The 13,155-nt window shown below is 36.5% G+C and overlaps 1 protein-coding gene across 1 annotated transcript; it reads left to right on the top strand.

Moving 5' to 3' along the window:
- Positions 1-1,519: 1,519 nt before the first annotated feature.
- Positions 1,520-5,764, top strand: LOC143601517 (uncharacterized). The gene is made up of 6 exons (XM_077078910.1): positions 1,520-1,654; positions 2,804-3,298; positions 3,971-4,133; positions 4,311-4,485; positions 4,567-4,833; positions 4,902-5,764. Exons 1-6 carry the CDS (start codon positions 1,520-1,522, stop codon positions 5,158-5,160), a joined length of 1,494 nt encoding a protein of 497 aa, XP_076935025.1. The 3' UTR covers positions 5,161-5,764.
- The last annotated feature ends 7,391 nt before the right edge of the window (positions 5,765-13,155 follow it).

The raw sequence follows: 13,155 nt of genomic DNA, 5'->3' as shown, positions 1-13,155 counted from the left end.
GATTACTTTTCGGTATTCGATTAGATTACTTTCAGGATTTGATTACTTTCTTTTTGGGAAAGTACATATTGTACTTTTATCACAACTTTTCATGCACGTACAATTTTTGTCATTTAAGGAAAGCCGATCAATCTACACATCTCAAAGAGCATCTTTAAATTCCTTAATAACACAAAGTTTTTCCATATGATCTTTACCAAAATACAACTTCTAACCCGCAAACAACAATACTTGAACCTTTGATTCTCAACCCCGTAAACTCTCAATTTCACTTGAAACTTTATTCCCGAACCCGTGATCATACACAAAATCCAAGTGAACCCTTAAACCCACTTTAACACTTGAACATTGTCTTCAACAAACAAACAAGACCAAAATCCAAGGTTGTGATCTAAGAACCACAACTAGTAGAGCCGAAAGCTCTGATACCAATTGTAGGCCTTAAACACGGATCAAACAACAATAACAAAAGTTATTGGATCAATCTAGACCACCTACCTAGTGAAAGTCACCAGTTGATTAACCGAGATCTCAGATCTTGTTGTGGTGGCCGTGAGTATAGAATGGAGATAGTAAAGAGAAAGTTAGATACATAATATATTTGTTAAATAATAAATAATAGACAGGTTTCGTAATTTAATTAATAAATAAAGAACAATGTTTGAACTTTATATTTTAAAATAGATTATTTTTAACGACTAGTAAGTGTATACCCGAGCATCACACAAGGGAAGATTCAAAAGTCGTTAGGCGGATCCTAGGATGCCGATTGGGGAGTTGGGAGTACTCAGCCTTAGTCGTAAAGTACTCGGGGATGGCTCACCGAGAAATCGGCTTAGGCGGAGATTACTTGGGGATTACTCGTTGAATACTCGAAACCCAGGCGCGATTTTTACAACCATATGCACAAAGGTATACCATCGTATGTGATTATTAATTTATTCTAGAATGAGTAAATTATGTTTTTACCCATAACTTCCTTATGTCTCTTTTTATTGAAGTAGAGACAAAACTTGTCTTTTCTTTTTTTTTTCTGGCTTGATATTTTTCTAATTTAAGTAGTAGTTAGACTTTCATTAACGACATTCTAGTCAGCTTGGTTGGGTGATAAGGATTCTTGTCTTTTGGGGATAAGATCAGGATTTAAATCTTTGACATAAGTGGAGTTTTCTAAGGGGAAGGAAGTAGATGGGTGCGTGAATTGAGCGTTAAAAAAAGAAGACTTCCATACCAAATTTTTTGAATAAAAGAATATAAAAGTTATTGGCCGGTTAGATCAAGTGTGAATGCAAAATGATCCCTTTCACAATGCGTCTTTGAACTTTGTTTTCATATAAACTGTATCTTTCCATGTATCCAACTTGAACCCCCTTAATTAAGAAAAGTGGACCAGGCTTTGGTCCGGATCTTTTTAACCATAACCCCATTTCATAAGAGTATCTGTGGATTGGAAGAACCTGATATTTTCATTGGCCTCCAAACTGATCTGAAGGTCTGGTTAATGATGCCTCTCTCAACTATGATTAATGACATGGTGCAAACCCCAACTGCTTACTGGAAATTTAAGCTGTCACTTGGTGACTCGGAGTCCGTCCGGCATGATCCAAATATGAACTGTAAGTCGTACAAACTGGAAAATTATGGTGCAATAATTGTTAGTTCTGTAGGAAGTAAATAAAGGGTGTATTCTCTAATAATATTATGTTTAGTTATGTCAATATTACGATATTTCTCTATAATAAACTTATGTTCTCTCCCCAATAATTGATATTGTTCTCTACCTCTCTTTCTTCAGTAGTTCTTCAAAGTACAATCTTCAATCTCTTTTGTTTAATCGGATCCAACAGTGTTGGTCAATCAACCTCCACCTTTTTCGATCTTTCAGCCGTTGTGTTAACTACTCCTAACATATATATGCTTTCTAATTTATTCTCAACCTGGTCGGTACGCTACCTTTGGTCATCTAAGTCTCGATCTTTGATTATTAAATAGGATTTGATTTAGATATTGCTTCTTGCTTACAATATCTGGGATTTATGTTCTTTAACAGTCAGCTCAGATTACAGCTCTTGGTTTCTTTGAGCTTTTTTAATGATTTAACATCTAGGAACAAAATTTATATCAAGATGTGTTTCTGGATTTACTTGCCTGTTCTTTTTGCCCTGTACCAAACGGTGTCCAAGAAAATTCAACTCTTTTTTATTAGGTAAGTAAATGCAACATTTTTACTTGGACAACTTATAGATTTAATCAATTATTTCAAAGAAAATTACTTGCATTAAACTTGTTAGATTGAATAGTTGCAGTTCTCATAATATAACTGCGTAGCTCCGCTCTAGAACCTTTTTGTGTCCGCTTCCAAAAGCCTCTTTCGTTGGATCCAAGGTGGTTCCGATTGTGATTGACAGAAACTTGGTGCATTGTGATTGTGAGTGTGTGTGTGTTTGCAGACAGATTGATCCTATGTGAAGGTTCTAAAGAATGAAGATATAAACCATTCCAAGTTTAGAACATACAATTATAAATTTATTGTATCAACAATCAATGTATTTTTCGGCTATATTTAAATAAATAAAACGACACCATGAAGGGACACACCCCTTCGTACTTTGGTCTGTCTACAAATTACTGGCCAATTAACTTAACTAGATAACTACCTAACTTCTGTTATGTCACTAATGTGGCATTTAATTACATTTATATAACTAAAATACAAAGTATAGGTTTAATATTCTAAGATCCTTTTCCGTTTCTAGAAATTATTCGCAGTGTTGTTATAACTAGTTCCTATTTGTTCTAATAGTTTGCATTCGTTACAGATATTTGTGTTCCCACAACTGTGGAATTCAAGAAAAAAATCATTTCTTCACTTGAAACTTTATTACTTCCATGCCAATGTGTTCTCGTTCAGTATTGGGCAGCAAAGGAAATTGGAAACACAATTGTGCTTACTACAACATGTCAGCCTTTTGGTCTTACCGGGAACAACAAAGCACTTCAGTCATACCGGGAAGCATGTTTAGACCATAAACTATATGTACATCCTATGAAAGGAGTCGCATTTGGTCTTGCTGGCCGCGTGTTCCTGAACCGTGCTGCTGAGCAGACTCAAAATGTGCATAGATACCCTAAAGATCAGCGTCCTCCGTGTGAAGATGTTATTTTTACTGAGATATGGGGATCCTTTGCTGTGCCTGTAATTGACACTAATGGGTGTGTTGGTGTGCTTGAGTTTGTGATGGATACATCAAAGAATTCTTATGACATTGATATTGGTTTAGTTTACAGAGCACTTGAGGTTTGTCACATCCTTATTTACATGTTTACGTGCACACTTAATAAATTCACTAGTGAGTACACTAAAGTTCTAGAAATACGAAATAGTGTATGCACTTATTGATTAAATTCACCTCTTAAATCTTTAGTGGTTTTCAAATCATAGCTAAGCCTGTATTAGAACTATTCCGCACCATTTATTAAAAAATGCATTAAATTTGGACGATGCTTATACATTTAGTTCATTTTTAATGTGCTATATTTTAATTTTTACTTATGTACAAGGTACATGCATGCTTAGTAATTATAGTTTTTATAGTTAACAAATACAGCAACCATACTCAATAAAATCTCATACACAACAAAGTTATTGATAGAATTTTCACAAGGTTGAAATGTATCCTAGAGGATGGGGAAGTTGCTTCTAAGGAAACCTCTGGCAAATCATACCTCTATTCTAGATTATATATATATATATATATATATATATATATATATATATATACTAACATGATCAGCATCTAAAACCTCAAATTTTCAGCCAAAAATCTAAACAGTCCATAATCAATTGACTACCTTCCGGGGTTTTTTTACTGTTAGAGAAGGGACAATGCTATTACAAGTTCCGTATTAAATATTATATTCCAGCATTGTTAAAATGACAAATTTTACAAATCTTTTGCATCTATTGTAGCATGCCGGTTTTCAATCTTCAATCCAAACTGATCGTTCAGGAAGGACTTGTAATAATTGCCGAAAAAGGATCCGCAGAACACCATCATTTTCCATTACTAGTTATAGTCGTCTAGTGCCATATTTTGGACTGAGTAGTGCGGATGCTGCAGCAAAGCTTGGAGGTAAATTTCTTCATGTACACAAACGACTAAGCCTTTTTAGCAAACTCACACACATCCTAAACTATAAACCTAATTCTCAAGTTAGACTTAAGTTTTGACCTAACACTAATTAGCAGATTACAAACATATCAGGTATTAAAAATAAGTGTTTTCTGACCTACACTTAACCTTCTGCAGTCAAAACAGGTACCTTTAGGAATGCTTGTAGAAATGTAGGAATTCCTGAGTGGCCATGGATATCAAATAATACAAATACCCGTGCTTCTTCTCATCCTGAATCTCAAAATAGTCCAACCACATCTGAAACTAGTTCTTTCGCAACTCCGATTGCTACAGAATACATTCCCAGCTGGTAGGTTATTTCTGAACTTTCGCATTTTTTGTCAATTTTGGGACACTACACTTGTTTACAATATATCTTCAATTAATGTAGGGACACCGGAATTTTTGAGTGGTCATGTGTACAAGCTATGACTACTCCAGCATCTGTCTCTGAATATCAAATCAGTCAAATGCCATTTGATAATGGTTATTATGGAACTCTAACAGCTACCGAATATGATTCTTTTGGATCACCTGCCAATACTAGCTCTTTTGGAGCTCAAATGGCTACAGAATGCATGGAATCTGAGACTAGTTCTTTTGGAACTCCAGTTGCTACAGGTCACACGTTGGACCTTTCATCATTGATCCCCATTTGGTATGTCATTTCTAAACTTTCACGCTCATTTGTTATTGCCACGTTATGCATCTTCAATTTCATTATAGGTATGCCGATGATTTTGAGTGGTCTCATACACAATGTACAAGTACCGAAACTTCTCTCTCTGAAAATCAAATCAATCAAATAGCACATGGAACTAGTAATGAAGAATCTTGGATTGAGTCTGAACGTGCACGTGCTAATTTCATGCAAAATTTTGATGAAATGGAATACGATGGTATCATGGAAGATCTTCATCCGGACATGGTCACTCTTTGGTTTAGAACAATGGATCAACCATTACTTAAAAGGAGAAAGAACTAGACCTCGCGTTTGTGTTTGAACTAGTCAAGTTAGTTACTCTTGCTGCATCCAAATGTGGTCCAATGGAAGAAGACAAGCTAAGAGAAAATTTTATAAGGTTATGTCAAAGCAAAAACTGCAGTTTTTCCTTAATGAGTAGTTTTCGCAATGTGTTTGGTCCGTATAAATAGTGGGTTTGTTGAATAGAATTTTATTGTTGATGGTTTAATGTGTATTTGTCGTGAAATCACCCACTGATGTGGAGCTCACCTTGGTTGGGTTGAGGCTTGATAGAATAGATTTATACTCTTTTATGTTGGTATAATGAGCAACAGATGAGAATAATAAAGACTCAAAAGCTAGAATGTATTATTGCTTAATTGAGTAAATACATAAAAGGGAAAACAACTTATCTCTTATATAGAGTATCAGGTACAAATCAATAACGTAAACAAAGCAAAAGACTTGGACTCATAACAAACTAAGCCTAACAACTTTTATTCAAAAATCAAATAAGGAAGACTAGATAAATAGGAGCGCATGTTGGACTTTATCACCAGCTTTTCACACGTGCATTATAGCCTTGAATCACATTTTAACACATGCCCTTTATTCAAGCTCCGTGACTCCTAGATGATGACGAGAGTACACAAATTTCTCCCTTGACAATCCTTTAGTTAGAACATCAGCCAATTGATCATTGGTATTGCAGTGATTTAGTATAACTTCTTAATTAACCATTTCTCTGACAAAGTGATTCTTGATTTCAATATGCTTGGACCTACCATGAATTACTGGATTCTTACTCAGATATATCGTGGACAAGTTGTCAAAATAAATAGGTGTAGCATTCTGCTGAGGCAGTCCAAGATCCTTCATAATTCTTCGGAGCCAGATAGCATGACATGTAGCAGCTGTTGAGGCTATGTATTCTACTTCGGTACTAAAGAGGGCAACAGTATGTTGATTTTTGGAACTCCATGTAACAACACCACTACCAATGGTAAACACATTGGCTGAAATACTTTTACGCTCATCCACTGAGCTTGCCCAATCACTGTCAGTGAACCCAACTAGCTTCACTTAAGCCCCTCTTTCATACCATTAACCAAACTTAATTGTTCCAGCCACATACCTAAAGATTCTATGAGCAGCTCCAGCATGGATCTTAGAAGGGGACTGCATAAATCGAGACACCAAGCTCACAGTGTAGGCTATATCTGGCCTAGTGTGTGTGAGATAAATCAAACCACCAACTAAGCTTCTGAAGACCCGTTCATTTGCTTTGTCTGCTTGATCTTCTATCATTAGTTTGTTATTGGTATTCATGGGAGTATCATCATACTTGCAGCCTGCCATTCCAAACTTTGACACCAAATTTCTTACATATTTCTCTTGAGACACAAATATGCCATTCTTGGTTTGTGTAACTTCCAAACCAAAGAAATATCGAAGCAATCCCATATCAGTCATATCATATGCCTTCTTCATGTTATTTATAAAATTTGCAATCAACTTATTTGAAGAGCTGGTAAAAATTATATCATCCACATACAAACACACATACATTATGTCATTAGGTTTCTGAATTCATAACATATAGAGTAGGCTCGTTGTCACATATTTTGTACCCATTATTGACAAAGAAATTGTTGATTTTGGAATACCATGATCTTGGTGCCTGTTTCAAGCCATAAAGAGCCTTCTTCAATCGATAAACTTTATTTTCATGCCCTTTAACCTTGAATCCTTCAGGTTGCTCTACATATATTTCTTCTATTAAGTCCCAATTCAGAAAGGCGGACTTAACATCTAGTTGATGTATGTTCCATCCAAGTTGAGCAGCCACACTAATCACAACCCGTATGGTTTCAAATCGAACAACTGGAGCAAAGGTCTCTTGGTAGTCAATACCATGTTGTTGAGAGTATCATTTGGCAACCAGCCTTGCCTTGTGCCTGGGTACCTCTCCAATAGGCCCAACTTTAGTATTATGCAACCACTTCAACCCAACTAAGTTTTTACCATTTGGAAGATTCACAAGGTCTCATGTATTACTTTTCTTGATTGACTCTAACTCCTCTATCATGGCCTGTTGCCATTCCTTTTTTTCAACTGCTTCATGAAAAGTGGTAGGATCTGTAGTACTCAAGGCAAATTGACAAGTACTGAAATCAAAATTATCATAGACATGAGAGTCTATTTTTTGTGTTTTAGCATACACATCTGGCAAATCTTTCTCCCTTAGAGGAGTGAATTAGAGGATGAACCGGAAACATGATGTTGTTGTCGACGGAAGTACTTGGTGTGGTGAGATTATTTAAGGATGCATTGGTTGGTGTGGTGAGGTTATTGGAAGGTGTGTGGATTGGTGTGGTAGGTAAAGGTGAGCTTTCATGGTGATGGTTTGGTGTGTGTATTTCAATTGTGACAGATGAAAGGGGTCAGATGGAAAAGACTATATATATGGAATTCTGACCAATGCTAGAGTTGGTATTTAGCCATACCCATTTCTACCCCTCAATGAACACAACACATCTTCTGGCTAGGAAGCTTTGGTAGTATGATTATAAAGTGCCCCTTGCTTTGACTAGAGTAGCCAATAAATATGCATCTTTCAGATTTATTATCCAACTTCTTTCTATTTTGAGAAGGTATTAATCCATAGGCTATGCAGCCAAAGACTTTTAGGTGGTGAACTGATGGTTTTCTACCATAACAGGCTTGGAATGGGGTTTTGTTGTTTAATGATTTAGTGGGATCTCGGTTAATGAGTAAATGGATGTGGCAACGACTTCAGCCCAAAAGAAGTTGGGTAGGCCTATTTGTTTGATCATGCTTCATGCCATTCCCATAATAGTTATGTTTGTAACAACTCGGGTTTTCATATAATATATTAAATACCAATACCCAGCCCGTTTTCATTTTCAGATAATTTTAATCAACAAAACATCGCATTTACCTAGTTATATTATTTTATTTATATTATTTATCATATATATTTAGTTTATCAAAATAACTTTCAATTATATTCATTTTACACCCCTAAACCTTAGTTTTAACCCATATTGTATCCACTCCCAAAGTAATTTATGTAAGACTCCGGTCCCGGTGCCCACCATTAGCGTTGGATTAAACTTTTCACGGAATAGATAAACGTCAACCATTCATTACATAAATCATAAAATTTAAACAATAATAAACATGTCTTTGAGTTTAAACATCATAAAATAAGTCTTCAGATGACAGCTTCTTTATTCCTTTGCCATGTGTCCCCCTTCAAGCTAGTTGTCTCATTCTACTCACATGTGTGCATACTAAAAGTCAGCTACGCTGAGTGAGTTCTAGTTAATCAGGCAACATACAATACGTTCATATACTACATACTTAACCAGCTTTACTTTCTTTCATACACTCATAAGTGTATACCTCATTCTTACTTCCTTACTTTCATTCTTTCATATTTTATCTTTCTTTATATACATACTTAACAGAATTACGCCCTACTTTCCACGAGTATTATTAGGGCCCGGTTCTCTCTTGCCTAGGATATTATTAGGGTCTGGTCCCTCTTGCCTCGAATATTATTAGGGTTCGGTTCCCTCTTACCTCGAATATTATTAGGGTCTGGTTCCCTTGTTCGTCGACTATCCATACAACCATACCATAACCATACATGAATCCATATACCTCTAATTGTTTACTTTTAATTCTTTTACCTTCAATATCATTCAAATTTCATTCATAAAACATTCATATATTATACATACAACATCACAACTTTCACATATCATACACTTACCACTTAGGGTAAGTGTATTAGCTAATCACATCGAGTATCACACAGCCCCGAAAACATAACAAGGAAGTGGGGCTAGGAACTCACCTGAACTCGGTTCCTCTTAGAGTTAATGGTAACTCCTTTCTTTAACTGGGCACGGCTAACTGAATATCAATTACACATATCAATTAACTATCGCTACCCATATCGAATTTCTAGTTTAATATAACCCTCTGATCGATGTCGAAAGATTAATCAAATACATTTGTAAAATACCTTTACTAGCTAGGGCAAGTAAGGTGTCGAATTCACAAGGAATCAGTGGAAAGTGCAAGTGAAACTCAAATTTTATTATAAAATAATAAAAGTGGACAAACGATGTCAAGCAGTTTGAAAGATTTGTTAAGCGAAAATAATGTTACTTTGATTTGTAAACAATTATGAGGAAATAATCAATCTCCAGGTTTCAGGTTGTGAAGCAAGTTGGACAAGTAATTAAACCTATTTGGAAATCTCTTTGTTTGAATTAATAAGCAAAAGACTAAATATCTGGCTCTGCTGGTTATCAAAACTTAATCCGAACAATTGGCACAGCTGAATAGTAACCTAATTGATTACCAGATTTAGGTATTGATGAATTAAATCAATGCTATGGTTAATGATAAACGGGTCAATGACGATAAGAACTCAATCCTAAATTTTGATGACCTCAAACCAATTAACTGATACACAATCTTAAGCATTCAATTACGTAAAACTATTTAAGCACACAAACAAACATAAAGATTCAACTAACCGAATGATTAACCAAATCCAAATCCAATATTAAGGTTTAAAATACCAAAAGGTCTAACCACAAACACAACCCTACACCCGGAGATGGTCACAGAAGCTTTAGCCTAGCATAAGCATCTTGGAAATCTTGATTCTAGGTTAAGATGATGAGAACATGGATGATTGTGGTGAGTGGTAGGTGTTAGGATGGTGGAGAATGGCCCCAAAACCGCCCAATGATGTTAGGATATGAAGAATAATCGATTTAGGGTTTTATCCAGGCTTAAATATGGAAGAAAACAAGCCTAAAAAGCAATTCCCGCTAGACCTGGCTGTAGCCTACGGCTAGGCCACTGTAGCCTACGCCAAGGCCGTAGGCTACGGCCCTTAATTAGTTGCGGCCTTACGGCTCCATTATGCCATTTTCATATTCTTCTCGTCGAGAAAACCAAAATTCATATATTATGGGTTCCATAACTCATGTTTTAGCTCCGGATATGCCCGTTTTACTTTAGATGCGCACGAACCCCTTCCGAACATCATTTTCTTTATAAAATCTCCATTCCAACTCCGTTTTCCTCCCCGTTTGCGGACACGTCTTCGTATGTCAATTCTCTATCATATAATATATCATTAATTTCATTTCCACTGCATCATAAATGCTCCAAATTAGTTTCGTTAAGCTCCGCACACCTGTAAACATTAAACCACTCAAAGTATTCGTGTTCGATATATAAAACACTTAACATACACGAAATTAAACACTTAAAATACATTCTTTTACCCACATATCACCCTCAACGAACGGGGGTCTGGGGCAGCGCCCCTGGCAGCGAGGTGATGTAGATGTCGTGCTCTAATCAAAAACAAGTATTTATGATGTTTAAATACCTATAACTAGTACGGGTAAGTAAGCTCGCCTCCACAGGGAATCAGTGGAAAGTGCAAGTAAAGTTCATAATTATTAATTAATTAACTAAGGTGGACAGACGATGTCAAGCGATTTATAAGAAATGATTTAATAAAAACACATGGCTACTTGGAAAAGTTTGTAAACAATAATGAGAAAATAACCAAACTCCAGGGTTCGGGTTTTGCAACAAGTTAAGGAATTGATAAACTTCTTTGGACGGTTTCTTGTTAAAAATATGTAAATCAAAAGACTTAACTATTGGCTATGTTGATCGTCAGAACTGAATCCGAACAATTGACACGGCTTAATGAAAATCTAATTGATAATCGATTTTACTTATTGAAACACAAAATCAATAATATGGTTAATGATAAACGGGTCAATGACGAAAGAACTTAATCCTAATTGTTGATGACCACAAATCAATAACTAACAAAAGATTAAGCAATCAATATATAAAAACCGTTTAAGCACAAAAGCAAACACAAAGAATTGATCAACCGAATGATTAACCAAATCCAAATCCAAAGTTAAAGTTTATAATATCAAAACCTAATCATGCAACTCAACCCTACACCCGGAGATGGTTATGAAGCCTTTAGCATTGCATCTTGATCTTCATGCTCTTGTTGTTTGTGTGGAGGAATAATTTCATGGATCAATTGGATGATTCAAGTGTGTTATTGTAACATCCTAAAATTTATAATGTTGAATAAAGGAAGTTATGTTTAGTGATTTCGCGTAATTAATTAAGGTCGGGTAAGGAGCGGACCATGGACTTGGATTAATTGAGATGGGTTAAATGAGAATGGGATCTAAGGGATATAAATATCCCCTAAACCCAAAATATCTTCATTTCCATCTTATCCTTTCACACTTCCAAAACACACACACACCACACACTACAACCGCCGGCCGGCCGGAAGAGAGAAAGGCGGCAGATCCGAGGGAGAGAGAGAGAGATTAGTTGTGATAACGAGTAAACAAGACCCAAACAAGCTCAAAAAGGTATGATTCTTGATCTTTGAAGTTTAAAGATCCGAGCTTTTAGTGTATAAACGACCGAAAATGGTCGGGAAGCGTAGTGGGTGATGTTGGACCGTAACAAGGGTGTTAAAATCGCTCGAAATGTTGGACAGAAACCGAAACAGCGGCTATCTGGGCAACTTCGCCCTCATCTGGGCAACTTCGCCTTCAAAGCGATGAACTTCGCCTGCAAGCCAAGTTCGCCTGATGATATGTATGCTTATATGTATGAATGTGATAAAGTTAATAAAAAAGGAAAGTATGGTTGTATGGTAACAAAGAGGGAATCGAACCCTGCTAATATTCGAGAACTAGGGAACCGAACCCTACTAATATTCGAGGAAAGAGGGTACCGAGCCCTAATAATACTCGAGGAAAGAGGGTACCGAGCCCTAATAATACTCGAGGAAGGAGGGTACCGAGCCCTAATAATACTCGAGGAAGGAGGGTACCGAGCCCTAATAATACTCGAGGAAGGAGGGTACCGAGCCCTAATAATACTCGAAGAATGCAGGGCGTAATGCTCTTTATAACGTAAGATGTGGAAGTAAGAAAGTATGAAAGTGTGAATGAAAGAATATAATTTATTGTGTATTGTATAACGTATGATTAACTAGAACTCACTCAGCGTAGCTGACTTTTAGTATGCACGCAGGTGAGTAGGATGAGACAGCTGGCTTGAGTGGGGGACACATGGCAGAAGAATAAGAGCCTGGCATCTGAAGACTTATGATATTTTAATTTTAATGCTTTAATGTTGAAATACAAATGATGTTTTGAGACAAGTTATGAATTATGTAATGTTTTATGAAAGTTTTATATTCCGCGTAAAGTTTTAAATTAACTCTGATATTTAGAACTGTGTTTATGAGTAAATCCAACACGAAAGTAGGGCTACCGGTAACGGGGCCTTACAAGTTGGTATCAGAGCAAAGTTCGAGAGATTTAAGCATCCTACATGCTTATACTCGAACAGAGTTTGGGATATAAGTAAGAAAGGAAAGAAGATGCCAGTTCAAGAATGCCATGTGTCGCTCAAGCAAGATCAGTCAAGGTATATGGTATGATTAAATGACATATGTTAATGAGAAAGAAAAGATATGTGAACGGCAGGGATAGGAATAATTGATTGTTTGATGTGACAGACTGCTTAAGTAGAACCAGCACGAATAGACTCATAAAGGGAAGTGTATAGGACACGGAAAGTAACGTGATCAGCTAATCACAACTGGCCACTGTTATTACCTGTTAGCCTTGCTATCCTTGTACTAAATAGTTCCTTGAGTGATGATGTTTGTGTTTTTCCTTTTAGAATACTGATGGCTGGAGCTGGAGAATTTGCTGGAACTGGGGGTCGCACTGGACGTCGTGGCAGGCCTCGTCTTGTCCGGCAACCTTCGGTAGAAGAAGCTTCCCACACCGAAGTTGAAGGAAGCGCAGCTGGAGGAGACCAGAACAACAACGAAGAAGTTCAACTTAGCCCCGCAGTTCAAGCAGCCATCGTTCAGCGTGTGTGCAGTGA

The sequence above is a fragment of the Bidens hawaiensis genome, unplaced genomic scaffold (genome assembly GCF_021521415.1).
Source record: "Bidens hawaiensis isolate Kalapana, Puna unplaced genomic scaffold, B.hawaiensis_p1.1 tig00056628_1, whole genome shotgun sequence".
Classification (NCBI taxonomy): domain Eukaryota; kingdom Viridiplantae; phylum Streptophyta; class Magnoliopsida; order Asterales; family Asteraceae; genus Bidens; species Bidens hawaiensis.
Note: the sequence above shows the minus strand (reverse complement) of the source record. Positions and strands in the feature narration are given on the sequence as shown.

Coding starts and splice junctions, on each gene's coding strand:
- LOC143601517 (XM_077078910.1), top strand. CDS start 1,520: ATGATTAATGACATGGTGCAAACCCCAACTGCTTACTGGAAATTTAAG. Junction 1,655..2,803: donor AAAATTATGGTGCAATAATT/GTTAGTTCTGTA, acceptor TTGTTCTAATAG/TTTGCATTCGTTACAGATAT. Junction 3,299..3,970: donor TAGTTTACAGAGCACTTGAG/GTTTGTCACATC, acceptor CATCTATTGTAG/CATGCCGGTTTTCAATCTTC.